General features: G+C 41.1%; 1 protein-coding gene across 1 annotated transcript in view; it reads left to right on the forward strand.

Annotated features, from left to right (window-relative positions):
* The first annotated feature begins 1477 nt into the window (after nucleotides 1-1477).
* The window catches only part of EMB2753 (tetratricopeptide repeat (TPR)-containing protein), a 46222-nt gene continuing 20879 nt past the window's right edge, over nucleotides 1478-26820 (forward strand). Inside the window, exons 1-9 of the mRNA XM_087690688.1 lie at nucleotides 1478-1744; nucleotides 3575-3653; nucleotides 3810-3892; nucleotides 3978-4127; nucleotides 4631-4746; nucleotides 5971-6076; nucleotides 6245-6316; nucleotides 6473-6588; nucleotides 7521-7656. Of these exons, the coding sequence (XP_087546814.1) occupies nucleotides 1694-1744; nucleotides 3575-3653; nucleotides 3810-3892; nucleotides 3978-4127; nucleotides 4631-4746; nucleotides 5971-6076; nucleotides 6245-6316; nucleotides 6473-6588; nucleotides 7521-7656 (909 nt within the window). The 5' untranslated portion in view covers nucleotides 1478-1693. The remainder of the gene's footprint in view (nucleotides 1745-3574; nucleotides 3654-3809; nucleotides 3893-3977; nucleotides 4128-4630; nucleotides 4747-5970; nucleotides 6077-6244; nucleotides 6317-6472; nucleotides 6589-7520; nucleotides 7657-26820) is intronic.

Consider the following 26820-nt stretch of genomic DNA (forward strand, 5'->3'; position numbering starts at 1 on the left):
CTTGCAACATGCTGCCATGGGTCGAGAGGCACAAAGAGAGAGAGAGAGAGAGAGAGAGAGAGAGAGAGAGAGAGAGAGAGAGAGAGAGAGAGAGAGAGAGAGAGAGAGAGAGAGAGAGAGAGAGAGAGAGAGAGAGAGAGAGAGAGAGAGAGAGAGAGAGAGTCTCTTCATTCCCCTACCGTCCATCTTGCCAGTGCATTTGTAGTTCCTAGAGAGAGAAGAGTCTCTTCATTGCCCTACTATCCATCTTGCCAATGCGTCTATTGTTTCTCTCTCTCTCTCTCTATGAAATTGCAAGCCTAAATGGGCTAGGCAAATCTAGCTAATGCTAAGCATGTTTGGGAGGGGGGAGAGAGAGAGAGAGAGTGTGTGTGTGCCCTTCACAACACAAGTGCACAAAGAGAGAGAGAGGTTTTTGCTTTTCACTAGCAAGATTTGGTATTAAGATGAATGATCCTAGGAATGGGAAAAAGAGTGATAGAGAGACACACCATGTATACCCATCATTACTCATTGAACCTCTTCTCTTGTGCCACGTAGGTTCAGGGACTTTCTCCTTGCTTTGGGAGTTACTGAGGCAAACCTTTAAATAATAGATATTATAGATAGATTATCTTTTATAAATTTGTCTCCTCAACTTCATTATAATTAGCATTAGCATGTAGGTGCATTGGCCCTTTAAACCTTCCACTTGTATTTTATGCACATTTATTACAGTGTATACAAATGCATGGTCTTGTTTCATCTAATTCCTCAGCTTATTTGTGTCATAAAGCTAAGGCATCCCTAAACCCAACCCAGATCAATAAGCATCTATGGACCAATCTCATCCTTTCATGGGTCATTTTACTCACCCAATCTTCCCAACATAGTGTTCACACCAATCTCATACTTTAATGGGTCATTTTGCTCACCCAATCTTCCCAACATAGCATTCACACACCCATGTTGTGCTATATCATCTACAGTAATTTGATACTTAATGTTCCCCTTGCGAGTCTCAATCTTGGAACCTAATTCACTTGTGTAACAATTTGTCCTAGTCAGGGTCTTCATGAGTTTCTTTTTCCTCTTTCAACCTCCATAGCTTCCGCATCATCTGCCATGCTCTAGATCCCGCGTATTTCACATCTCACTCTCTCTCCCTCTCTCCCATGCAAACAAAGGGCAATGCTCTCACACATGACAATGTGCCCTTGTTTAAAAAAATGCAACATAATTTTCAATGAGGTCAATCCATTGTTGGAGGCTAGAAATGAACGTGCATACTCATGCTAGTAAATATGAGCTCCAATTAGCTCAATTATGCCCCTGACCTCAACAGTACAACAAGGTTAACAAGACAAGTCAGATTTGCATAGAACAGTAAGACTAAGTGGTAGGCTAGATTAAACAATTTAAGCTTTTGGTGAGCGATATTGACAATAAAGAAGACATAGTTAACAGACCAAAGACGTTAGGCGAGGTTCTAGGCTACATTTCGCAATTTAAGCTTTTGGGGAGAGAGAGTCAGTAATAGGGATTGGGGATATGCGAAAGGTGAAGATACAAATGGAGGGTTTTTGCGTATAAGCAAAGCAGAGAAGGCGCTCCCACACACTCGCACACATCCACACACACTGCGACTTTCCCCTCTCGCCCTCCCTCGCCAACGTCGTCATCGTCTTCTCACGTAACGTTGCGGCAGGCGGCCATGGGCAGCTCCTTACCTCCCAAGGAAGCCAATCTCTTCAAGCTCATCGCGGTAAGCTTCTTTCTGGTTCGCTGTTGAATTTCTTTTCCGCAGGAATAAAACCAGGATTTTCCTCGATGAGCGCACAGAAAGGGGGAAAATCGTTTTACATCGTTGCATGGATGTGCCCAATCCAGAACTGTTGGTCGACTTTTTCCCGGCGTTTGGAATTGTCATTATCATGGACTGCTCTATTTTACCTACACGGATAATCTATTCACTGTCTGGCAAGAGGCAGATTTCGTTTGATCTGTCCATTCCCGTTGATTAAGTACTACTTGATCACGCTTTTGGCTGCTGCTAACCTTTCAGATGGCCAACATGCCTGTGTGTCATTTTTATTCTTTCCACAATCATGTGTCTTTTGAGCGTATGTGAGTGGGCATGGCACTTATCTCCTTAATGTTGGCATATATCCCTGCTTGATAACGGTAATTGATGCCTTAAGAGGTGTATGATAGTAATGCAGTCCAGTACGAGTTGTTATTTGCTGTAACCAAAGCCTGGTGTAGGGAAACTGCTTGAACTTAATGCTGCATTGATTGCTTGCATGCCTAAGATGTGTCTGTTCTGTCTTTGTGCCCGGGTAATGAGAGTGCATATGATTTGAAGCTTATCACAAAGTGCAATTATGTTTGCTGGAAGCCAACTATAGTTTTAATCTGCTAAAGTCAAATAATTGTTTTCATGCTTTAAAAGTGCAAACTTTTTGTATCATCTTTCACTTTTCCCCACTCCAAAATATCACCACTCACGTTGGGGATATGTTAATGAATACAGGAATTGTATAAGGGTTGAACACTTGCACCATGTGATTGTCCAATCTCTTTTTCTTCTACTTTCTCAGATTTTCTGCTCATAGGGGTGTGTCTTTCTTCTGTTTTTTGGATTCCACATTTGTAAAGGTTGACCTTCTCCCTCATAGCTTGAGCCTGCTGTTTATTGTCCCATGTGGATTTTTTTTGGTCTGCCTTTGACACAGTTTTCCGGTTGCATGAATTGAAAAATTTGGAAAAGTTATCTTTGAGCCTGCCATCGAGTAGCATTACATGCTTTATTACTGAAATGTCTCAGTAGTTACTGAAACGCTGTATTTCAGTTGACTATACTGCCACTACTCTTAAATATTACCTCTATAAATGGTTTTTAGAAATGGTATTTTGCTGCACATCTGTCTGTGTTTTTGCTGTTGAAACAAAATGTTTTAGGGGTGAAATATTTTTGCCTCTTGAAATAGGAAGTTTTGTGTATAAGACACACAGACCTGCAGGAGGCCTTACTTAAGTTTGACAAAGTTAGACATAAAAGCAAGTATCCCAAGCTCTCTCTTTTTTCCCTGAGAATTAGATCCATCTATCAGTCAGGCTCTTCGGGCTCTAAAACTGCACAAGAAGGTTGTATATCAATGGGTAAATATGTGCTGCTAGACTCTGTTCAAAGGCTAGCATCCTCACACATAAGGTTGGGAGTGATCATTATTGGTGGCTGGCATCACCACACAACATCTTCTACAGGGTGGAGAAAGGGATCTGGCTCCAACATTGGAGAAAGGCATCTTGCTCTCCCTCACCCCTTTGAGCTTCCATGCAGTTTTAACTGAATGACTGAAGATCCAATCCAAGTGCGTGAGGATGAGGAGATCTTACAATAGAATTTTATTTTCTATTGCTAACAGTGAATGAGCACTACCAAAATTTACTCAGGCTGTTAGGAGTTTGAAAAGTGAGTTGCCTGAGTTATCGAGGCATGATGGAGTTTCAAACAAGACAATCCAAATATGCTTATGAATGTTTTGAAGTTGCAATAACTTTACATTTTACTTGTTGTCTTACTGTCCAACAGAAATCTTATGAAACGAAGCAGTACAAAAAAGGTTTAAAGGCTGCTGATCAGATCCTTAAGAAGTTTCCTGAACATGGAGGTACATTGTTTGGTTTATCATATTATGTAGTTCTTCATACAGTTGCACATCTATTGTTTTGCCAGCTCGCTTTGATGATTAAGGTTTTGTTAGGATTCCTTATGTAATTCTATGCACGTGAACACATGAAACCTGTCCTGCCTGCCATTTGTACAGAAACATTGGCAATGAAAGGATTGACTTTGAATTGTATGGACTGCAAGGCTGAGGCTTATGAACTTGTGCGAAAAGGCTTGAAGGTTTTACATTCTTCCTTCAATCTGTGATACTTTGACATGTTTTGGATTAGCATTGAATTCTGTTTACTCTTTTCCCTTTGAACAGAATGACTTGAAGAGTCATGTGTGTTGGCATGTGTATGGTCTTTTATATCGGTCGGACCGAGAATACAGGGAAGCAATTAAATGCTATCGAAATGCCTTGAAAATTGACCCGGAGAACATACAAATTTTACGGGATCTTTCCCTTCTGCAGGTGCATTTCAAATTTTAAAGCAGAATGTAGTAGTGGCTTCTAAAACTATCAAGGTTCATCTGCAATGCGGTCTGTTGCTTGACCTTATCATACGTGTTTGTTTTGTTGAAATTTTGTTATGCAGTTTTTATATTGTGGCGCAGAAATTAACAGTTGTTATTGCAGAATCGTGATGTAGTTTATGGGTGCAGAGGAGTGCACTGTTTAACCAGTGCTCTGTATGCATTTTCTACTCACTCAGTGAGACTAGGTTGCACATTCTAGACTGTTTTACCAAAATGAAACTTGTTTTATTTACCTGTGTGTGCTGGAAGTCTATGGGAATTGTGAATGCTTATGAAAATTTGAATGGTGTTTTGCTATTGGATTTTCTGTACCAGAAGGCTGGTGTTTTAGGCTCTAACATTTGAGGCAGTAGCAGTGTTATGTATATGTGCTCACTTTCAACTTCTCTATAGATTTTTATAAAGTTACTCATGTCACTGAAAATAAGTGCAATGCAGGCCCAAATGCGTGATTTGGGAGGATATGTAGATACATGCAGAGTCCTTTTAAGTTTGAAGCCAAATCATCGCAATTATTGGATTGGTTTTGCAATAGCCCATCATTTAAACTCCAAGTATGTTCATACCCCCCCTCAAACTGTTGACAACTTGTCATGCCAATGATTATTTTTTGTTTTCCTGATCCTGTTTTTTTCCTCGTGGTATCCAGTAATTCTTGGTGATAGTGCAGCTGCTTTTAGAGTTTTTCTTGTTCTTTGAAGATCCCTCATGTATGGAATAGTTTTCTCCACTACTTGTCTTTGTCTGGAGCTGCAATTCCACAATAAGTCACTAGAGACCTAATTATTGGAAAGCTCTGCTATTTTAAGCTGTCTTTTGGCTGTCATAAAGTCTAAACTGTATTGCCACGTGGAGTCTTAGCCTAGATATATCTAGTGCATAAGTATAACATGCTTATTGTTGTGGCTATCAATTTTGGTGTGTGTTTGGCGACCCTCAATCTTTAGTGCTGCTGTTCTCGTAGTGCAGACTCAATCATATTGATTAAATGTTTGTAATTTGTAGCTCCAGGTCATGTATTCATCGTCAGTGCTTGCTTTTGACATGAATAGGTCATTTCTAAAGTAGAGTAGGTAGGATCTTCGTGAACTCTGAATTGATTTGGGAATTTGTTGTCAATGCTGCTTTGCTGTGGCTTCCTCATTTACCTTAATATTTACAACACTATTTGGGTTGTCAAGTACAAGGCTCAGTGCTTTATATAGTGTGTGAGCAGCATATTTGGGTGGAGTGTCAAATGCAAGACATAGAGCTCATTATGCGTGTAGGAAACTGAAGTCTTTTGAGTTATGTGGATTTATGAAGTGATTCATTACTTGCTTTGTAGTTGTGGGTCCCTTAGGGCCATAAGGCTACACGATCAGAACCATGTCAATTCCATTTGTTTCCATGTCTATGACTTAGTGTTGTACAGTAATGACTTACCATGCCTCCACCAAGCTTGAACATATTCTCTGAGATTTGACACTGCCATTTGAACCGTTTCAAGTATTAAATTTTTCAAAGAGATTCGAAATTAATTGTGCAAGTTTCTAGTTGTACATTTGGCTGGCATGATGTGTCGGGAACGAGGCAGATAATGAATTATGAATGAGCTATGATGTGAATAGAATGAGCGAATTGTTGTCTGCAGCAGACTCATTTATTCAATAGTGAGTGCAATGTGGCATGCGCTTGTTTGTTTGTTTGAAGAACCTAGTAACGTCATTAACTTTGGAAGTTAAAGCTATCACTATCTAAATAGCTTTGTTACTGAAGTCTTAATTCTTCCTGTACAGCCCAGGGAAGGCAGTTGATATATTGAATGCTTATGAAGGCACTCTAGAGGAAGATTATCCTCCTGACAATGAGAGATATGAGCACAGTGAAATGCTTTTGTATAAGGTTAGCTCTGTTGAAAAATTCCCCTGATTTGATTAGGCATTGCTGCTCGAAGAGTGATTATTATTATTATTATTATTAAATCTTACAGGAGGATTTAGTTCGTTGTGTAAATTATCAGCTATTGATCATATTTCCGTCAATTGTTGGTTGCTTGTACTGTACTATCAGGTATCTCTTCTTGAAGAGGCTGGAGCTCTGGAAAAAGCATTGGAAGAGCTTAATAACAAACAAATAAAAATTGTAAGAGTCTTTTTGTATTGCTATGATAGTCAAGGGACTTACTTCCAGCATAAAAGAGTTCAGCTTCTCATTTCAATGGATGTTATGAGGATGGTATGAGTTTTCGAGTCAGCTGAACAGTTGCATGCTTGTAACATGATAGCTTTAACTTTGCAGGTTGATAAACTAGGAGTAATGGAAATTAGGGCTTCACTGCTAGTTAAGCTTGAACGTTTCAATGAAGCTAAGGAAACATATTACTCACTTCTGAACCTAAACTCAGAGAATTACAGGTCAGTGATGAAAATTGTGAAAGAAACTGTGAAGATTGTGTCATTAATCAGGAAAGGGTGTTTTTTGCAAGTGGTTGCTAAAGTTACATGACAACTGCACGTGGATTAACTCACACATACAACTGCTTTTTTGGTACGCCTTAGAATTATAAAGCTGAAGCTTGTATAAAAGTTGTTCCATAGTGGTTTGTGGTTTTTCCCTGAGGTCATCTTTCCTCTTCCGATTTTCTGTCATAGACACTGTTCAGTGTAACTGGATCCCTGAGGTCATCTTTCCTCTTCCGATTTTCTGTCATAGACACTGTTCAGTGTAACTGGAGTGTGTGTACAAATTGATGTCTCATAGATTAGGTGGCCTGTGACAGTTGTAAAGCCATGCAATATGGCATTGGATTAATACAGTGCACATTCTGGGTCCAACATCTTTCTTATTCTGATATCACATTTTAACGATTACACGCCTTGGTGTTTGAATGAAGGTTAATTGATCTTACAACTGGGGCTCCTTAACTGAGGTTAAAGTATATTGTTCTATGAATAGACATTCAAATAGCCGTGCATTGTTTGTTTTGTGCTTCTGCATGTGGCTTTTGTGTAGAGAGTTTTTTCATATTCATTGTCACATAAAATATATCTTTTGTCAACTGTATGTCAACCATATCTATATCAGAACTGTATAGCATTACAGAATCTCTTCGACTTGTTCACTTTCTTCAAGTTTACTGCTTATATTTTGTCATTTTTTACTGTACATTAACATGCCATTTTTTTTGGAAGCACAAAGTCTTTGATATTCAATGTCCAGTGCTGTTTATCATGATGAATTTCTGGTATTGTCATGAGAAGGCATGCACTTGCTTTTGTTTCCTGAGTATATGTGCGTGCATCGCAAGCAAGGATTTGTGAGATCTTTCTTTTGCATTTTTTGGCAGATACTATGAAGGCCTACAGAAGGCATTAGGATTGGATTTTGAGGAAGGAAAACTAGATAATATTGAGGGGCTGCAGAAGCTGGATGAATTGTATGCTGACTTGCAGAAGAAATATCCAAACTCTGTTGCTGCTAAGGTAACGAGAGATCAGAATTGTTTTTTTCTCACGTGCTTCAAGTTCTTATGTACATGAGAGTTTCTTTCTTTTATTTGAGTGCTTGCTTTTCTTTTAAAAAAGTATGTCTTATTTATGATAGCGCTCTATGTGAACCTATGCTATTATCCACTCAAGAAGCTTCAAAAATTTCCATAAAATTATTGTTTTTATTGAATGAATCATATTCTTAACTTGTATGCGATTGTATTGATAGTATTGAAAGTATCTATCCCAAGGTCTCTCCATGATACTCTAAAAAAGATCCCATCACAAAAGTGAGTAGCAAAAAACCAAAAAGAAAGTGGTATAAAATAAACATAAGGAATGTAAGCACTAATGTACACTTGATTCTTTCAAAGTCAAAAGTGTTGACTCTTTTCTTTTCATACTTGGTAAGATGACTTGAGCCTTAATTTTGCAACTCAAGAACTTGACATTCAAGTACCGTTCAAATTCAAGGATTTCTATCCACTCTTGAAAGTAGCTTTAGGGAGAGACCATTTAAACACTTCTTATAATGTTTGGATGGCAAAGCCTAGCATAATCTACTTGCCCAAGTCCAAACATGAAAGGCATCAATTAAGGGAGTTTCTGTTTGATGAAAGGTTACAAAATTTTGCAAAGGTTGGTCATGGGTTTGTGAATTTCTAACTTATTACTATTGGGATAATTCAGTTGTGTATATGCTAGATTAAGTTGAATGTGAGTCATGGTGACGGAAAAGCCCAACTTGGATAGTGGGAACATCGACAAAAGTTGCTGGGGTTAGGTGCTTGTGCATGCTTGGTATATATCGTGGTTAGAGACATTAAGTAGACTGAAATTGGAGTTACTTTTGGAAACCCTGCTATAAGGGTTGCAAATGCTACTATGGTACCAATGCGGCATACTTTTTGGTAATGATGTCGGGGGCTATGGGGATTAGAAAATTAAGTCATTTAATGTCTTGGACTAAGGTTTATGAAAGTTTTCGATGCTTTCAAGATCAAAGAGATTAAGAATCTAAGCTTGAGACTGGGTAGTGCTCAAAACTTGGACAAGACCAAGTATTTATCAATTTATTGGATTATTGTCAATGTCCTAAACAACTTCGTGTGCTCAATAATTATAATATATATTCGTTTGTTCTTGAGACTTAATATTTTAAGAAATGGAGAAAACAAATACTTAAAGGTGAGTATGACAATTATCTAGAAACTAATAGCCATGGAAGTGTAAAAGTAATGGAGATAAGATTGAGGATTGAAGATAGGCTTCATTATCCCTCCTCACCTCCTCTCCCCTTGTGTCTCCTTTATGAAAAAGTGTATTTTTACTCAACCCAAGTCTTTTGGAAAAGAGCTTAGTTGCAATTAACTTGAGAGTGAGAAATCGTTTTGACTCTTAGAAGATCATGTAAAGACATACATGCACATGTATCAATTACTATGTACTAAAAATAATCGATTTTTTAAATAAATGAGTAAAAGAGAGAAATTGATCTTTCTCTGTTGATGAAGAATAATACATTGATAGATGCTTATTTTTTGTTTTTGAAATGAAAGAAGAGCTAGAGAAGAAAGTGTTGCAATGAATCTATAGGTTTTGATCTTGTAAAACAATAGTGAAAGAAGAGAGAATATAAAGGCATTTGATGATGGAGAAGTGAAGAATGATGATGTAGATGCATAGGGCCAACTATAGGCTATTCTTAGTTGTGGTGTAAGAGTTTACTTTAAGAAAATTGATGTAGAATTAGGAAAAATAAGCTCTCTTTATAGAAGAAGGAGAGAGCTAGTGGAAAAATGAAAAGTGAAGTGTCACAAAACAAGTGTCCAATAACATGTTATGAGGTGTTTCAAGTGGTAGGATACTTGGAAGCTTGTATAGCAAGTGTCTTGATACTTGTGTATTCTCTATAGCCTTTCTTTTTGAGTTGAGTATTGTTAAGAATAGAAATATCCGAATTTAGTAAGTAGTAGCTAGAAAATAAAACTTGTTATTTTTAAAACGTCATTCCTACTTTTTAGGACTAGCAATTTTAGGCTAATCCAAGGTTCCTAACTTTAGGGATCCCCTGAATATGGGTGTCGTGAAAGCTCTTTACGAGTATATTACAAAAACAATGTTGAAATCTTCATGTAAGTTATCTATGTAAAGATATGTGCATTTTAAGCTTTCAGTCTACGTATACACATTGTACAAACATTTTATGGTTGTGCCATCTTGCTGATTATAACGGTCTATATTGTGGATTCGACACATACTTTAGGGCATTAATTCTTTTTGTTTGCAAGATGGGCCTTGATATGCTTAAGTTTTGGTCACAGGCACCCAATCAGGTCATGTAGGTGGAAGTGTGTATAATTTTTTCTTTAATCCATAGTATGGGTTTACCATGACTTGTGGCTGCTCATTAGTAGCCAACTTTAATTCACTTTTCTTTATATATAGTAAGGGCAAAGAAAACAAATGTAATAAACAAATGTTACTTATGACGATTACAATTGAGTGGAAATGCATTTTTAGAGATTGAGTTCATATGGGTAGGTTTATCACATGGCAAGCAGTCATCAATAGATCCAGGTAAGGCTAGGAAGAGTAATTTCAGACAATTTTGGGAGAGGAGACAATAGTTGATTATTGACTTGGAGTAACTTACAACAGTCTAGATAGTTGTGTAAAGGAATACCCTGATGTAGAAACATAAATAAAAGTGTATAATAAAGTATGACCTCAAGAGAATACAGTTACTGTGATGTGAATGCAATTTGAAAACTACCACTAGCTGCAAATGCAGCCTTTGAAGGGCTGATGATAACAAGGAGCAATAATAGAAGGCATGGATTGTGAGGTAGAGGTTGGAAATATGAATTGCATGGATGGAGACGAGGTTGGGCAGTCTCGATTGATATATCCTCTTTGAAGTGGGTGTAGACAGCGAAGCTAGAGAGTTTGAGAGGTGCAAGAATGAGATTGGGCTGAATGGAGGGCAGCCTGCCTATTTATAGAAAGTTTTTGGACCTCGAATCTTTCCTTGTTTTAAACTCTCTCAAACCGGTCTTGTTTTAGTTTTTTTAATTAATCAAGAAATTTAGGATTTTTCAAGAGGAAAATTTAGTTTATAATGCTTATTTTAGTTGGACTCTCCCTCTTAGGCCCAAAAATTGAGTTAGAAATGAAGGCCAATCCAAAGTTTTGTGCGTTTTTAATTTTTTTTTAAAAAATTTTCCAGGGTGTCCAATCCCAAAGTAACCAGGGCATTAGACAAAGTTACACGAGGGCTGCCCAATGGCCTACCAAGACTACAGAGGTGATGGTTATCTTACCAGGGGATTCTAAGTAGTCGTCTCTAGAGAGGCTAGGGTATCAGACAAAGTGTGCACATCGGGTGTCGAGTGGCCTATCAAGTCTTGCAAAGGCAGATGGAATCACAATAAAATTTTAATTAAAAAAATTGAATTGTTTGTGTAAAAGATGGATTGCGATTGATTAAATAATAGATAATAGATGGGAGACTAATGGTTAGTTCCAAAGCCTTCACAAAAGAAGCAAGCTATCCCTATAACTACTAGGTGTTGATGATGAATATTACGTGTTTGACAGTAATACGAGACTGTTTTCTGTCTTTTGTCCATGCCCCACTGAGCTCTGTCAATCCTTTTGAGGAAGCACAAGAAATCTCTTGTGCTTGTTTTCCAATAAGTTACATTTGTTAATGTAACATTTCCTCCTCCTCAAGAATCGGTTTTGTCCTCGAAAACGATACTTGGAAGGTCCAACTGTAAATTGGGAAACCGTTTCCTTAAAGTACTTACTTGCTCGCATGTTGAGCTTTCTTCTGAACAATCTTTCCATTTCACTAGATATTCTTGGTAAATAGTATTCCTTGTTCGTGTGTTATGAACATTTAAAATTCTTTCTAGTTCATGTGGAATAGATTGGTCACCTAATAGCTCCTCAATGTTATCATTTAAGATTAGATTATCCATATCACCTAGCTTCTTTCTTAGCTTGCTTACGTGGAAAACTGGATGGGTTTTACTACCAGCAGGCAGTTGGAGCTTGTAAGCTTGTTTCCCCACCCTCTTAAGTATTGTGAAAGGACCATAATACTTGGGTGAAAGCTTTGGACATTGTTCCGTTTTCATGGTTTTAGTTTGTTCAGGCACCTTAAGATAGACCAATTCCCCTTCCTCAAAGGAGATGTCTCTTCGGTGAGGATTTGCATAAGCTCTAGCTCGGTCTTGAGCTTTCTTAATATTTTCTTGAGCAAATTTAAACATACTATTCATATCCTCTCCAAAATCCTTTGGTGCTTGAACCTTTTCCTTGTGCAGTCCTATTGCATAAGGAGCTCTGGGTTGAAACCCATACATTAGCATAAATGGACTATATCCAGTGGAAGAGTGCTTGGCACTATTATATGCAAACTCTGCTATCGGTAAATACTCTTCCCAATTAGTTTGCCTTTTACTTACATATGCTCTCAACATATCTTCAAGGATTTGGTTAACCCTTTCAATTTGCCCATCAGTTTGTGGGTACTCCGCCGTGCTCATGCTAAGTTTAGTATCCAACTTCCTAAATATAGCGCGTCAAAATTGACTATCAAATTTTCTATGGCGATCAGAAACTATATTTGTCGGAAGGCCATACAATTGGTATATGTTCTCTATGAATAATCTAGCCAATTTTGGTGTTTTAACATCAGTTGAGGTTGGAATAAACCTAGCCATTTTGGTTAACCTATCCACAATCATCCACACAGAGTCGTGCCCCCTCTGTGTTCTGGGTAATGCAACAATAAAGTCCATGGCGATACGCTCCCATTTTCCTGAAGGAATCTCTAATAGATGGAGAAGTCCTCCCATTTTCAATCTTTTAGCTTTATTAACTTGGCATTTACTACATTTGACCACATAGCCAAAGACGTCCTTATTCATTCTAGGCCAATAGAACTGCTTTTTAATAAGACTATAAGTCTTAATAACTCTTGGACGTCCCGCACTAGGGGTATCATGATACTCAAAGAGTATCTGGCACCTTATTTCTTCATCTTTCGGGACACATACTCTACCCTTGTAGAGTAAATAACCAGTATCAATGGTAAAGTTCTTCCACTTCAATCCCATTTGAGCAACCCTTGATACTCCATTTCCTTGTTGAACATCCTTGGATGTTCCTTCCTCAGTGAAGACCCTTCCATTTGGATCTCCATTTTCTATTGCTTCCCATATGTTGGAATATGCCGGATCAACCTAGCATTTCCCTTTTAAGGATTCAAGCAAATCGGAAGTGAATTGAGTAAAACTCAATTCATTTATGATGGGCATTTTGCTGAGTGCATCAACCACTATATTGTACTTTCCTTTTCTATACCTTATCTCATAGTTAGACTCTTAAAGGAGTTTGGCCCTTCTAGCTTTACGCCCTTGTAGATCCGGTTGGTCATTAAGCCACTTAATGCTTTCATGATCAGACAAGATTTAAAGTTTGGCACCGTACAAATAGTGTCTCCATTTCTTCATTGCATGTACTATTGTATACGACTCCCTCTCATGAACGGAATAATTCTGTTTTGCACGGTCTAATTTCTTGCTTTCAAAAGCAACTGGTCGACTCTCTTGTAATAAGACGGCGTCTACAATCCTATCACTGACATCAGCTTCAACCACGAATGGTTTATTGGGAACCACAATTAATAGTACTGGAGCTGTAGCAATAGCTACCTTAAGTTTTTGAAAACTTTCATTTTGGATCTGTTTCCCAATTAAAGCTCTTCCCCTTCCCTTTACGTTGGTCCGTCATTGAAACAACTATCTTGGCATAATCTCGAATGAATCTACGATAAAATCCAGATAAATCTAGGAAGATCTGCAGCTCTTCTAGGTTCCTTGGAGATGGCCATACAATTGGTATATGTTCTCTATGAATAATCTAGCCAATTTTGGTGTTTTAACATCAGTTGAAGTTGGAATAAACCTAGCCATTTTGGTTAACCTTGTTAGCCTGCTCTTTTATTATCTCAGTCTGTCATCTCCTGGTTGTGAGCTCCTGTTAGAGTCTGACAGGAGACAGAGGAGCTCTATCAGCTTAGTAGTTTCTGTTCTTGTCTGCATTCAGCCTTCAGGAGTCACACAGCCCACACTGGGCTTTTTTAGTGTGCAGTCGGCTCAGATTTCTGGGCAGGTCGGCCAGATTTGGCAGGTCGGTCAGTTTTCTGGCCTGGGGCTATATATAGCAGCCCCCCAGTCATTCCCAGCATTGTCTTCTGCAGGTTCAGCACACTCTCTGTCCTCTCCCACTTCGGCATTGGTGCTGTCATTGCTTTCAGTCTGTTCTGGTGCCCTCACTGACGCTCCGGGCTGCTGCAGGGACTGCTCCGTCCATTTCAGTGTATTCAGCATTCATCTCAGTCAGTGCAGACTTTCTTCCTTCATACCCTGCTTTCTCTCTCCCCTCCTCTGTGTTCGTGTTCTTCTTCCGTTGCGCACTCTCACATGGTATCATTGCCTGACTGAGAGCACGGAGGACATAACCACGTGGAGAGATACCTCACTGCTGCTGTCATCTCATCTACAACTGCCCAGGCGGCCCCTGTAGGAGGCTCTTCTTCTTGCGTTTGCTGTAGACGCTGTCTTCCGAGGCTGCCACGTCATCCAACGACCCTTCTTCCCTGCGTTTTCCATTAGGCTGTCCCTCCTGCTGGGCGACACATCATCAGCCTGCGTTTTGCAGATCTGATGGTCGCTACCACTCTTGGCGGCACATTTCCTGCTAGCGACTCATTTTCTGGCTGTGTCCTGGTGCTGGTGGTCTCTTTTTTGGTGATCGTCATCAGTTAGCTTTGTGTTTTGAAGATCTAGGTGTTTGTAGGCTATCACAGTCTGCGTCTTGGTGGTTGGTGACCAAACTGCTGGTCATACTTCGACATCGGCACAATTTTCTTTGGTATTTTGCAGATTGGAAGATGTCTTACCAGTTTTCAGGCTTTGACGACTCAGAGGATGAGCTCCGTTCTCATCATTCCTCTGAGCGGAGGCGGGATTATCAGGAGTTTCGACGTCGGGAGGAACCTCCTCGCACTCGTCCTTCTTCAGTCCATGCATCTCAAAGGGTTCCATCTACCGTGAAGGTATCTTCCGTGAAGACTGCTTCAGATGTGCGGATGCCTTCCTTGATTCCCTCCATTCAGGTGCCGATTCTCCCTTCCTTTCCGAAGGAAGATAAGTTGGATGGTTCCAACTTCTCCCTCTGGTCGTGCAAGGTGGCATGCATCCTCGATACGTTTGACCTTTGGGAGCTTGTTTCTTCGCCCATCGACCGTCCCCCCGTGGATTCGTCCGATGGCACCTCTATGGACCGTGCAGCCTTGTGGGATAGGCTCAACTCTCGAGCCCGTTCCTTTCTTTTTATGAGTCTACATGATTCTGTTCTTGTACATGTTCACAGGTTACAGACCGCGGCGGAAGTGTGGAAGAAGCTTGCATCTTTGTATCAGCACAAGACGTTTGCCCACAAGATTTCCTTCGAGAAGAAGTTGCGGATGCTCAGTCTTGATGATTCTCCTTCCATGAAGGAGCACATCACGAAGATGGAGGACATGCGAGGCGAGTTAGCCTCTCTTGGTCGTATGATATCGTCTAAGGATTTGGCAATGATTCTGTTGACTCAGCTGCCATCACCCTGTTATGATGTCTTCTATACCAGCCTCATCACCTCGAGGACCCGTGAGACACTCCTATGGGAGGAGCTTTCCCCGCTTGTCTTGGAGCATGACGAGCGACTCAAAGAGGTGGGAGCCAGTGGCTCCACCAAGGTTTTTACGGCAGGTACAGGTGGCGGCAAGAAGAAGAAACAAAAGAAGGAGAGGGCCAAGGACAAGAAGGAGGAGGACAAGAAGGATGCGAAGGAGAAGAAGCCCAAATGTCCCCACTGTGGGAAGGGCACTCATCCCGAGGAGAAGTGTTGGCAGAAGTATCCCCATTTGAAGCCCAAGGAGAAGGACTCGAAGGCGGCCCCAGCCACGACAGAATCTGCGTTTGTGGATGTCTTTGTTGAGGAGGATACAGCCCTAGCTTCTACCACTCTGGAGAAGCCTTGGCTCGTAGACAGTGGAGCATCTTCACATATGACCTTCCGCCAGGATTGGCTTCAGGATCTTCGTTCCCGAGGGGGTACAGTCACCATTGGTGACAATTCTATAGTCCCTGTTCGAGGCGTGGGGACTCTACCTATGTTTTCTGACAGGCGGTCTTCCTCCGCCAAAGTTCTCTATGTCCTTGATTTGGGTTTTAACCTATTGTCTGTGCATGGCCTTACTCAGCTAGGTACGCGAGTCATTTTTACTCAGGATGCAGTCACAGTGGAGGATGCTTCTACAGGTGATGCTCTTTGGACAGGTACACAGGAGGGTGGGCTCTATACGCTCAACCTCGATTCTCTTCGGCGGGCTTCTCGGAGGAAGATGGTGGAGGGACTTCCAGATTTCCCTCCTCTTCACACTTTGTGCCCTAGCTGCTTGAGGGGCAAGCAGCATAGGTAGCCTCACCCTCAGGTTGCTTCTAGGAGGGCTACTTCTCCGCTTGAGTTGGTTCACACCGACCTTTGCGGACCTATGGGCACGGCCTCCCTTGGGAAGGCAAGGTATTTGATGCTGATTGTGGACGACTTTAGTCGTTATGTGTGGCCTTATTTCTTGGAGTACAAGAGCGAGGCGTACTCCCGCTTCTGTGAGTGGCAGGTGTTTGTGGAGACCCAAACAACTTCCAAGGTTCGTGGCGTTCGAGCTGATCACGGTGGCGAGTTCACTTCTCACCTTTTCTCTCAGTTTTGCAGGGATCATGGTATTCGGTTGGAGCATTCACATCCGAACACACCATCTGAGAATGGTGTGGTGGAGCGTGCGAATCGGACCATGGTGGAGATGGCCCGATCTATGCTGGAGCATAGGAGTCTTCCTCATTTCCTTTGGGGTGAGGCGGTGGCTACAGCGCTGCATATTCGCAACCGCTCTCCGACTTCGGCTTTACAGGACATGACTCCTTATGAGGCTTTCTTTGGGAAGAAGCCTTCCGTGTCCCATTTTCGCATCTTTGGGTGCGATGCTTTTGTCCATGTGGACAAGAAGAAGAGGAAGACGAAGTTCGACTCTAAGTCGAGAAAGCTTATCTTCGTGGGTTATACACGACCATGAAGGGATATCGGCTCTACGACCTGACGACACGGAAGGTTGAGGTGAGCAGGGATGTGATCTTTGATGAGGCTTCGGCCTCTGAGGATCCGATTGATGGTTTCCTCCTCCTTCGGCTTCCCTTTCCCCTTTGGTGGATGTGCCTCCGTCTTCTACGAGCTCTTCCACCTCCCCTTCGGGATCTTCACGGGATACACAGCCTTCTTCCGATGCGGAGGATCTACCTTCATTTGGTGAGGGGGAGTCCCTCTCCGATATGGGTGCTTTGCAGGTTCCGGAGACTACACGGTCTCCCTCGTAGCAGCAGGAGTCTCTTAGGATTCCCTTATGGTATCCCCGGCTCATGCAGGATTCAGGTGTTACTCACTTTTCTGCTTATTCTACAGGTCCACGTCGATCAGCCCGATTACAGGCACAGCGGGATAGTACACTATGTGTGAACTATGCTCTTATGTCTCAGATTCTTCAGGATTCCGAGCCTTCCACTGTGGAGGAGGCTCTTGCACAGGATATTTGGAGACAGGCTATGCAGGCCGAGCTCGATTCCATCGAGCGAAACCATACTTGGGAGCTTGTTCCGCGTCTCGAGAAACGGAAGGTGATAGGTGTGAAATGGGTCTTTAAGACCAAGTATCTTGCAGATGGCTCCTTGGACAAGCATAAGGCTAGGCTTGTTGCCAAGGGTTTTGCACAGTGCGCAGGCTTGGACTACTTTGAGACTTTTGCTCCTACAGTTAGGATGTCCACCATTCGAGTTCTTTTGGCTCTTTCCGCTCACCACCGTTGGCCTGTTTATCAGATGGACGTCAAGTCCGCTTTTTTGAATGGCGTCCTTGAGGAGGAGATTTATGTTACACAGCCTCCTGGTTTTCTTGTGCAGGGGAAGGAGGATCATGTCTACAGGCTGTGGAAGGCTCTTTATGGCCTGAAGCAGGCTCCTTGTGCTTGGTACCAGAGGATTGACCGCTTCTTTCTACAGAGTGGCTTTGCGCGCTCCGCTCATGATCCCAATCTCTACTTACGGGTTGTGGATTCCCTTTCTGTTTTCCTTATTTTGTATGTCGATGATCTTATCATTACAGGGAGCGACACTCAGCAGGTGGAGCATACTCGGTCCATTCTTCAGCAGGAGTTTGACATGACGGATCTAGGGATCCTTCACTTCTTTCTAGGACTGGAGATCTATCAGATGGCACCGGGCATTTTTATCTCGCAGCACAGGTACATCTTCGAGCTTCTTTCGGAGTTTGATATGGTCGCGTGTCGGCCTATTTCATGCCCCATGGACCCTGAGTCCAAGCTTTTGGCAGATGGAGTCCCCCTTACAGATGCCACTCGTTACAGGTGCCTTGTCGGCTCTCTCATCTGGCTGCTTCACACTCGGCCGGATATCTCTTTTGTGGTGGCTTTGTTGTCTTCTTTATGAAGACTCCTACCCAGGATCATTGGCAGGCAGCCTTGCGTGTTCTTCGCTATTTACAGGGGACTCGATCCTTCGGGATCATGTATGGAGATGGGATTACCCTTTCTGGATGGAGTGATTCTGATTGGGCAGGTGATGTGGATTCGAGACGATCCACTACAGGTTATGCTTTCACCCTTGGATCCGGTGCTGTCTCTTGAAGCAGCAAGAAGCAGCCTACTGTGGCACTTTCTTCTACAGAGGCCGAGTATCGGGCCCTATGTTCGACCACTATGGAGGCAGTTTGGCTCCGTCGCTTACTGGCGGAGATTGGCTTTTCCCAGACCGGACCTACGGAGCTGCGCGTGGACAACCAGAGTGCTCTTGCTCTGGCGAAGAACCCGGTGTTTCATGCTCGCACGAAGCACATTGAGGTTCAGTATCACCATGTTCGAGAGCGGATCGTGGATTCGGAGCTGGTGGTGGTCTACTGTCCTACGGCAGCCAATGCGGCTGATCTCTTCACGAAGCCTTTGCCTCAGGCTTCTTTGCTTCATCACATACGGTTCTTAGGTCTTCAGACCCTCCCAGGATCTGAGAGGGGGTGTTAGCCTGCTCTTTTATCATTCTCGGTCTGTCATCTCCTGGTTGTGAGCTCCTGTCAGATTCTGACAGGAGACAGAGGAGCTCTGTCAGCTTAGTAGTTGCTGTTCTTGTCTGCATTCAGCCTTCGGGAGTCACACAGCCCACACTGGGCTTTTTTAGTGTGCAGTTGGCCCAGATTTCTGGGCAGGTCGTCCAGATCTGGCCAAGTCGGCCAGATTTGGCAGGTCGGCCAGTTTTCTGGCCTGGGGCTATATATAGCAGCCCCCTAGTCATTCCCAGCATTGTCTTCTGCAGGTTCAGCACACTCTCCGTCCTCTCCCACTCCGGCATTGGTGCTGCCATTGCTTTCAGTCTGTTCTGGTGCCCTCACTGACGCTCTGGGCTGCGTGCAGGGACTGCTCCGTCCATTTCAGTGTATTCAGCATTCATCTCAGTCAGTGCAGACTTTCTTCCTTCATACCCTGCTTTCTCTCTCCCCTCCTCTGTGTTCGTGTTCTTCTTCCGTTGCGCACTCTCACAAACCTATCCACAATCATCCACACAGAGTCGTGCCCCCTCTGTGTTCTGGGTAATGCAACAATAAAGTCCATGGCGATACTCTCCCATTTTTCCGAAGGAATCTCTAATAGATGGAGAAGTCCTCCCATTTTCAATCTTTTAGCTTTATTAACCTGGCATTTACTACATTTGACCACATAGCCAAAGACGTCCTTATTCATTCCAGGCCAATAGAATTGCTTTTTAATAAGACTATAAGTCTTAATAACTCCTGGACATCCTGCACTAGGGGTATCATGATACTCAAAGAGTATCTGGCACCTTATTTCTTCATCTTTCGGGACACATACTCTACCCTTGTAGAGTAGATAACCATTATCAATGGTAAAGTTCTTCCACTTGAATCCCATTTAAGCAACCCTTGATGCTCCATTTCCTTGTTGAACATCCTCGGATGTTCCTTCCTCAGTGAAGACCCTTCCATTTGGATCTCCATTTTCTATTGCTTTCCATATGTTGGAATATGCCGGATCAACCTAGCATTTCCCTTTTAACGATTCAAGCAAATCGGAAGTGAAGTGAGTAAAACTCAATTCATTTATGATGGGCATTTTGCTAAGTGCATCAACCACTATATTGTACTTTCCTTTTCTATACCTTATCTCATAGTTAAACTCTTAAAGGACTTTTGGCCCATCTAGCTTTACGCCCTTGTAGATCCGGTTGGTCATTAAGCCACTTAATGCTTTCATGATCAGACAAGATTTAAAGTTTGGCACTGTACAAATAGTGTCTCCATTTCTTCATTGCATGTACTATTGTATACAACTCCCTCTCATGAACGGAATAATTCTGTTTTGCACGGTCTAATTTCTTGCTTTCAAAAGCAACTGGTCAACTCTCTTGTTTAAGGATTCAAGCAAATCGGAAGTGAACTGAGTAAAACTCAATTCATTTATGATGGGCATTTTGCTGAGTGCATCAACCACTATATTGTACTTTCCTTTTCTATACCTTATCTCATAGTTAAACTCTTAAAGGAGTTTGGCCCATCTAGCTTTACGCCCTTGTAGATCCGGTTGGTCATTAAGCCACTTAATGCTTTCATGATCAGACAAGATTTAAAGTTTGGCACCGTACAAATAGTGTCTCCATTTCTTCATTGCATGTACTATTGTATACAACTCCCTCTCATGAACGGAATAATTCTGTTTTGCACGGTCTAATTTCTTGCTTTCAAAAGCAACTGGTCAACTCTCTTGTAATAAGACAGCGTCTACGGTCCTATCACTGGCATCAGCTTCAACCACGAATGGTTTATTGGGAACCACAATTAATAGTACTGGAGCTGTAGCAATAGCTACCTTAAGTTTTTGAAAACTTTCATTTTGGATCTGTTTCCCAATTAAAGCTCTTTCCTTTCCCTTTACGTTGGTCCGTCATTGAAACAACTATCTTGGCATAATCTCGAATGAATCTACGATAAAATCCAGATAAATCTAGGAAGATCTGCAACTCTTCTAGGTTCCTTGGAGATGGCCATTCAATAATTGCCTATACTTTTTCTGGATTCATCCTGATTTCCTCTTTCGAGATAATATGCCCTAAGTATTTGACCTCTTCTGCAAAAAATTCACATTTAGTTTTCTTCGCATAAAGGGAATGCGTTCTTAACAATTGGAATACTAATCGTAAGTGTTCAAAATGTTCTTCTCTTGATTTACTAAAGATCAATATATCATCCAAGAAGACTACTACAAAGTGTTCTAGATAGGGCCGTAACACACTATTCATCAGCTTCATAAAAGTAGCTGGTGCATTAGTGAGGCCAAAAGGCATCACCAAAAAATCATAATGCCCATATCTAGTACGAAATGCCGTCTTAGGAACATCCTAGGCCTTAATTCTTACTTGGTGATAGCTTCATCTTAAGTCTATCTTTGTAAAGAATTTTGCCCCTTGTAATTGATCAAAAAGATCCTCAATTCTGGGCATAGGAAATTTATTCTTCACTGTTATTTTATTAAGTGCTCTATAATCAACACAAAGTCGCATAGAACCATCTTTTTTCTTCACCAATAAAATTAGCGAAGCCCAGGTGAATTGCTGGGTTGTATAAACCCTTTATCAAGGTAATCCTTAATTTGTCTTTCGACTTCTTGGTGCTGTGTTTCACTTAGCTTATAAGGTGGTTTAGAAATAGGGTGTGTATCCGTATCTATGTCAATTGGGTGATTTACATCATCCCTATTCGGTGGAAGGCCACTTGGTAAATCAGAAGGAAACACATCTTTAAATTCATCTAATAAACCACTTAATTCATTATTTACATTCAACTCACAAACATAAGAAAATTGTTGCTTTATATTACAGAAAGTAAAAGTGTTCTGTACAGGAAGGGTCCATAACATATATATCTCACAAGCTTCCTTCTTTATCAGCTTTTGAACTTCAATGGAACACAACAAAGGGTTATTAGATACTTCATGTTCACTTTGAATCACAAAAGTCTTACTATCCCTTTCAAATTCCAGTGTATTATGATGATAACTACGTTTTAAGGATGGTTCCAATCTCCATAGCCACACTTCCTAAAGCAATATCGGCTCTTCCCATATTCATAATTTGGAAATCAAGTTTATCTTTATATCCTTGGATCTCAATTTCCAAATTGGATACCATTGTATTCCATATTTTATTATCTTGACCTTGCATCATACAAACAACATATCGATGCCCACTCTTTTGTTGGGGAAGTTTCAATTTTTTGACAAGTGCATAAGTTTATGAAGTTGTGGGTGGCAGAGTCATCAATCATGACTCTAATCCTCTTTCCAGCTATCAATCCATGCACTCTAACTAAATCATGTGGCCCAAAAGTAGGTTGCTACATAGAAGTTGACATTTAACACCTGTGTTACATCCTTGTGAAAGACCTCTAAAGATTTATACTTTTCATGTCCCTTTAATTCCAGGGTTTGCACTGGATGGATTTGTTTCTTTTTTCCCTTGCCCTTGTCCTTATCCTTTCCTTTATCTTTTTCCTTTTTCCTTTGAGGGCAATTCTAGGCAGCATGGTTAGGGGATAGGCAATTGAAACACAACCTTTGTTTTTTATTTTTATCAAAGTCATCTTGGCTTAACTTTGGCCTTACATATTGTTTCCTTTCAAAGGGTTGTTTCTTGCCCTTAAGAAATGGCATTTTCCTTTTGGATTTGTCTACAAATTTTGAGGCTTCAAATTCCTTAGTCTTGGGCTTTGTATCAGTGAGACTAGTGAGTGCAGTTGGACGCGTATTATCTTCATTGATTAATGCAAATTTAATTGCTTCTTCAAGCGTCTTGGGTGAACTTCTTTTCACTTCCTTTTTACAGGCCTTATCTAGTCCCCTTATGAATCCTCTTGTCTTTTGAAATTCATCTATTCCTTCCAATTCGAGGATTATCTCACGATACTCCTCGAGATATGTCAGCAAAGGTCTTCCCTTTTGTTTGACAAAATCCCAATCTTCCCAATTTCTTTCCATTGCATTTTCAGGAAGGAATTCTTTCAAAAAGACTGATTCAAATTGAGCCGAAGTTTCAGGTATTTTATTTGCCTCCTTTAAAGTTCTCCACCATTTATATGCCTTTGGCCCCAAAGGTTAGACTGGCCTCGAATGCTTGGAGATGTGATGGAGTATTCTTAAGTTTGTGCAAATCCTCCCATTTTTGGAGAAAATTAAAGATAGTGTCTTTATTTCTGTCTTTTTTCTCCCCGTGAAACCGAGGGGGTTTCATATATTTTAACACTGGGTTATTCCTCAGCTTTTGGTGGGGTTTCCTAGGATCTCGCATAGTCACATCTAGATCTTTCGATGAAGATGGAATGTTTGAGGTTTCTACCTTATTTTTATCCCTTTCTAGTAATAAGGCTAATTGGGATTTTATTTCGGTGAGTGCTTGAGTTAGCGACTCCATTTGAACCCGCTCTGCTTGCACATGAGTAGTTAAATCATCAAATTGTTCTCGTGTAGCAAAGAATTCTTTCGAGTGCTCTTCTTGCATTTCAGTTTCATGGGGATCCACCATAGGGTGGTCCTCGAAACTAGAGCCTTCCGTTGCCCCCCCTCTCTCTTTCTCCCCCATCTATACATTGGAATTGGAAAGAAATATAAGAAATTTGTAGACAAAGGTGGGGTACTTCCTTGATTACAAAGGTAGGACAGATGTCGACGGCCTTTATAGCTTAGTGGTAGAAAGAACGTGAGGAACAGTGTGGCTTTCCTGTGATCTGTAGTGGTTGTGTGTAGGTCGCGTGGGAACAAAGCCTGTTGGCAGGAGCGTTGGATTAGCGTGTGACTAAACACCACAACCAGGTCGTGTGGGAACAAGGCCGCAGTCGGAATTTGATTAATGTGGCTTGTATTGACGCAGGACGTGGCCGAAACGACTAGAGACGGGGTGTGATCGTTTCGGCGGGACGTGATCGTTTTAGGACGTGGCCCGACTACAGTCACCAGCACAGGAAGTTGTGATTGGTGGGCCCGATTGCAGTCGCCAACACAGGACGTGATCGAAGTGGCTCTGATACTAGTGTTACGTGTTTGACAGTAATACGAGACTGTCTTCTGTCTTCTGCCGATGCCCCACTGAGCTCTGTGAATCCTTTTGAGGAAGCACGAGAAATCTCTCGTGCTTGTTTTCCCGATAAGTTGCATGTAGTAATGTAACAACGAAGGAATAGGCTAAGGGCGTGTAAAGCAAATATGAAGGATATGTGGAGATGCAAGAAAGCGTACGGAAAGCAAGCTAGTAAAGCTAAGCGAGCAAGGGAGACTGCCTTGGAGACTTCCATGTGCAATGACACAAATATATTTGATCCAAAATTGATCACTCTAAGGACCGAAGAGGGATAATTGCACATCCAAAATTGATCACTCTAAGGATCGAAGAGGGATAATTGCACATAGATGCATGTTTACAAGAACGTAATGCCAATGCACTGGAGCTATGTAAGAGGCAATGTGGATGTAATCATACTAATTCAAAATACTATGTAACAACATCACTTGGATAGTACCCTCGTAGAAGAATTGTTCACTTGCCTGAGCATCCTTTTACAATCATGTCGTCTTGATGATAAAGAAGATGATACAAAATACAAAATACAAAATACATAATGTATGGAAAAAAACTGTAAATAACATCCTGTCACCACCAAAAGAAGAAAGTTGCCTTCTCTTAAATTAGAAGGAAAAGTTGGAGGGAATCACCATCTCCTTGTTAATCTGAAAAAGTAGGGGAGAGAGTACCCAAGTTGATCATGGGTAGCAAGTACTGAAGTTTTAGCCGACTGACCACCTTGGTCAATATGCCTGCAAATTTATGTAATGTAGATACAAACTCAAGGCAGATGGTGTCTAGCTCAACCTACTCTCTAGTGAAGTGGAAGTGGACCCCTATGTGCCGTGTCTTGGGATATTGATGGGATTGCTTGCAAGGGCAATGGCACTTTGGTTGTCGCAATAGACAATGGTAGGAGAGTTGCATGGAAACTAAAGTGTTGCTAGTAAGCTCCTCAAGAAGATAGCCTCTGTGGTACCATCAAAGAGAGCCCTATACTTAGTCTTGGCCACACCCCATTCGATTGGGGTGCCGTGCCCAAGTTAAAGAGGCAGTTGCCATGGGAATGTTGGGTATCAAGATCTCTTGCCTAATCAAAGTTAGCGGACCCCTGTAAACATAAACTAGATCCATAAGTTAGGCCATGATAATAGGTGCACTGTAAATATCTCAAAACATGAAGACATGCAATCCAATGTGACATCCTAGGCGCAATGAAATATTGACTAAGCAAACTTATTGAGTAAGCTAAATCTGGCCTAGTGTGAATCAACCAAAGGAGTTTTCCTACTACAAATCTATAGGTGTGCTTGCGAAGGGTTGATTGAGGGTATCCTTAGAAAGATGGACGGTGTGATCAAGAGGTGTGGCCACATGCCATGTTTGATCCGTGCAATACTGGTCCACTAATTGAAGAGCGTACTTTTGTTGTGACACAAAAATACTTCTCCGAGATTGAACTACCTCCATCCTTAAAAAGTAAGATGTCAAACCAAGGTTTGTCATCTCAAGAATAGTATAAAGTTGAGCCTTAATTTTTGCCATGGCAACAAAATTTGAGCGAGTGATAAGTAAATCATCTACGTATAGCATGATATAGCTGACCCCCTTTGAAGTGATACATATATGTAAATTTAGGTCATAAGGGGCAAAATGGTATCTGTGAGTTGTAAGGAACTTACTCACTCTTTGGAACCAAGAGTGCGATGCTTGCTTTAGCGCATAAATAGCTTTTTGCAAGCGAAAGACCTTATCTTTTTGGTCAGCAAAAGAAAATCTGAGTGTCTACTCCACATAGACTTTTTCCTCCAAATAATTGTTTAGGAAGGCACTTTTAACCTCCATGAAATATAATAGATCAGGCAACTGTAGTGAGCGGCGAGCACAACCATCATCATATGATATGATATCAACCGCGCAGGAGCAAAGATCTCTTAATAGTCAATGCCTTGCTTTTGTCATGTGCTACATATAGCATTCCTTTCTTATATCACTTATATATTTCACATCTCATTAATGGAGATTGAGGGAGAGAGTTGGAAATGTTGATGTCCATAATGTTACATGTTGTCACATTGTTGTAACATTTTGTGTATTGTGCTCTTGGATTGCCTTGGCAATTCATTTGTTTTTATGCTCATTGTCACATTATGTTTATTAGTTCTTGTGTTCATTGTCACCTTGTCTTTATGCCTTTTGATTTTGTTATCTTCACTCATGCTCATTCTTACCATCCACTTGTTTCCTATTAATCTTTGCATTTTGGCTGCATGTACCAACATTTTCTTATCTTCACTCATGCTCATTCTTACCATCCACTTGTTTCCTATTAATCTTTGCATTTTGGCTGCATGTACCAACATTTTCTTATCTTCACTCATGCTCATTCTTACCATCCACTTGTATCTTATTAATCTTTGCATTTTGGCTGCATGTACCAACATTTCACGCTATTATGATTGATGTTTTGGCTGGAATTGTTCATGATTGTTGCTTCTAATGATCTGACAATCTACATTTATACTCTTTGATACTAATATCCTTGTCGTGTACTTGAGAGAGATTCTTCCATGTTTGCTTTAGTACCTATGTCCCAAACTCTACTCACTTTTAATTCTAGTCTTAGTAGTGCATTTGTGTTTTACTTTTTGTGTGATTGAACTATATGTTTCCAATTTTTGATTTTGGTCTTCTTGATTCATGTTCTTTGGCCACTCAATTGCCCTAGATATCTTTCTCTACTTTCCTCATGTTTTTCTTCTGTTTTCTCTCTTAAGATGCCCCTATGTATCATTGAGGAAGCTCCAAGGTCTAGGTTTTCCTTATACAACCTCCATGTTGCCAGAGCAAGACTCTT

This window comes from Lygodium microphyllum, chromosome 13, assembly GCF_053477565.2.
Source record: "Lygodium microphyllum isolate KBCC chromosome 13, Lygodium_microphyllum_v1.1.10, whole genome shotgun sequence".
Lineage (NCBI taxonomy): Eukaryota > Viridiplantae > Streptophyta > Polypodiopsida > Schizaeales > Lygodiaceae > Lygodium > Lygodium microphyllum.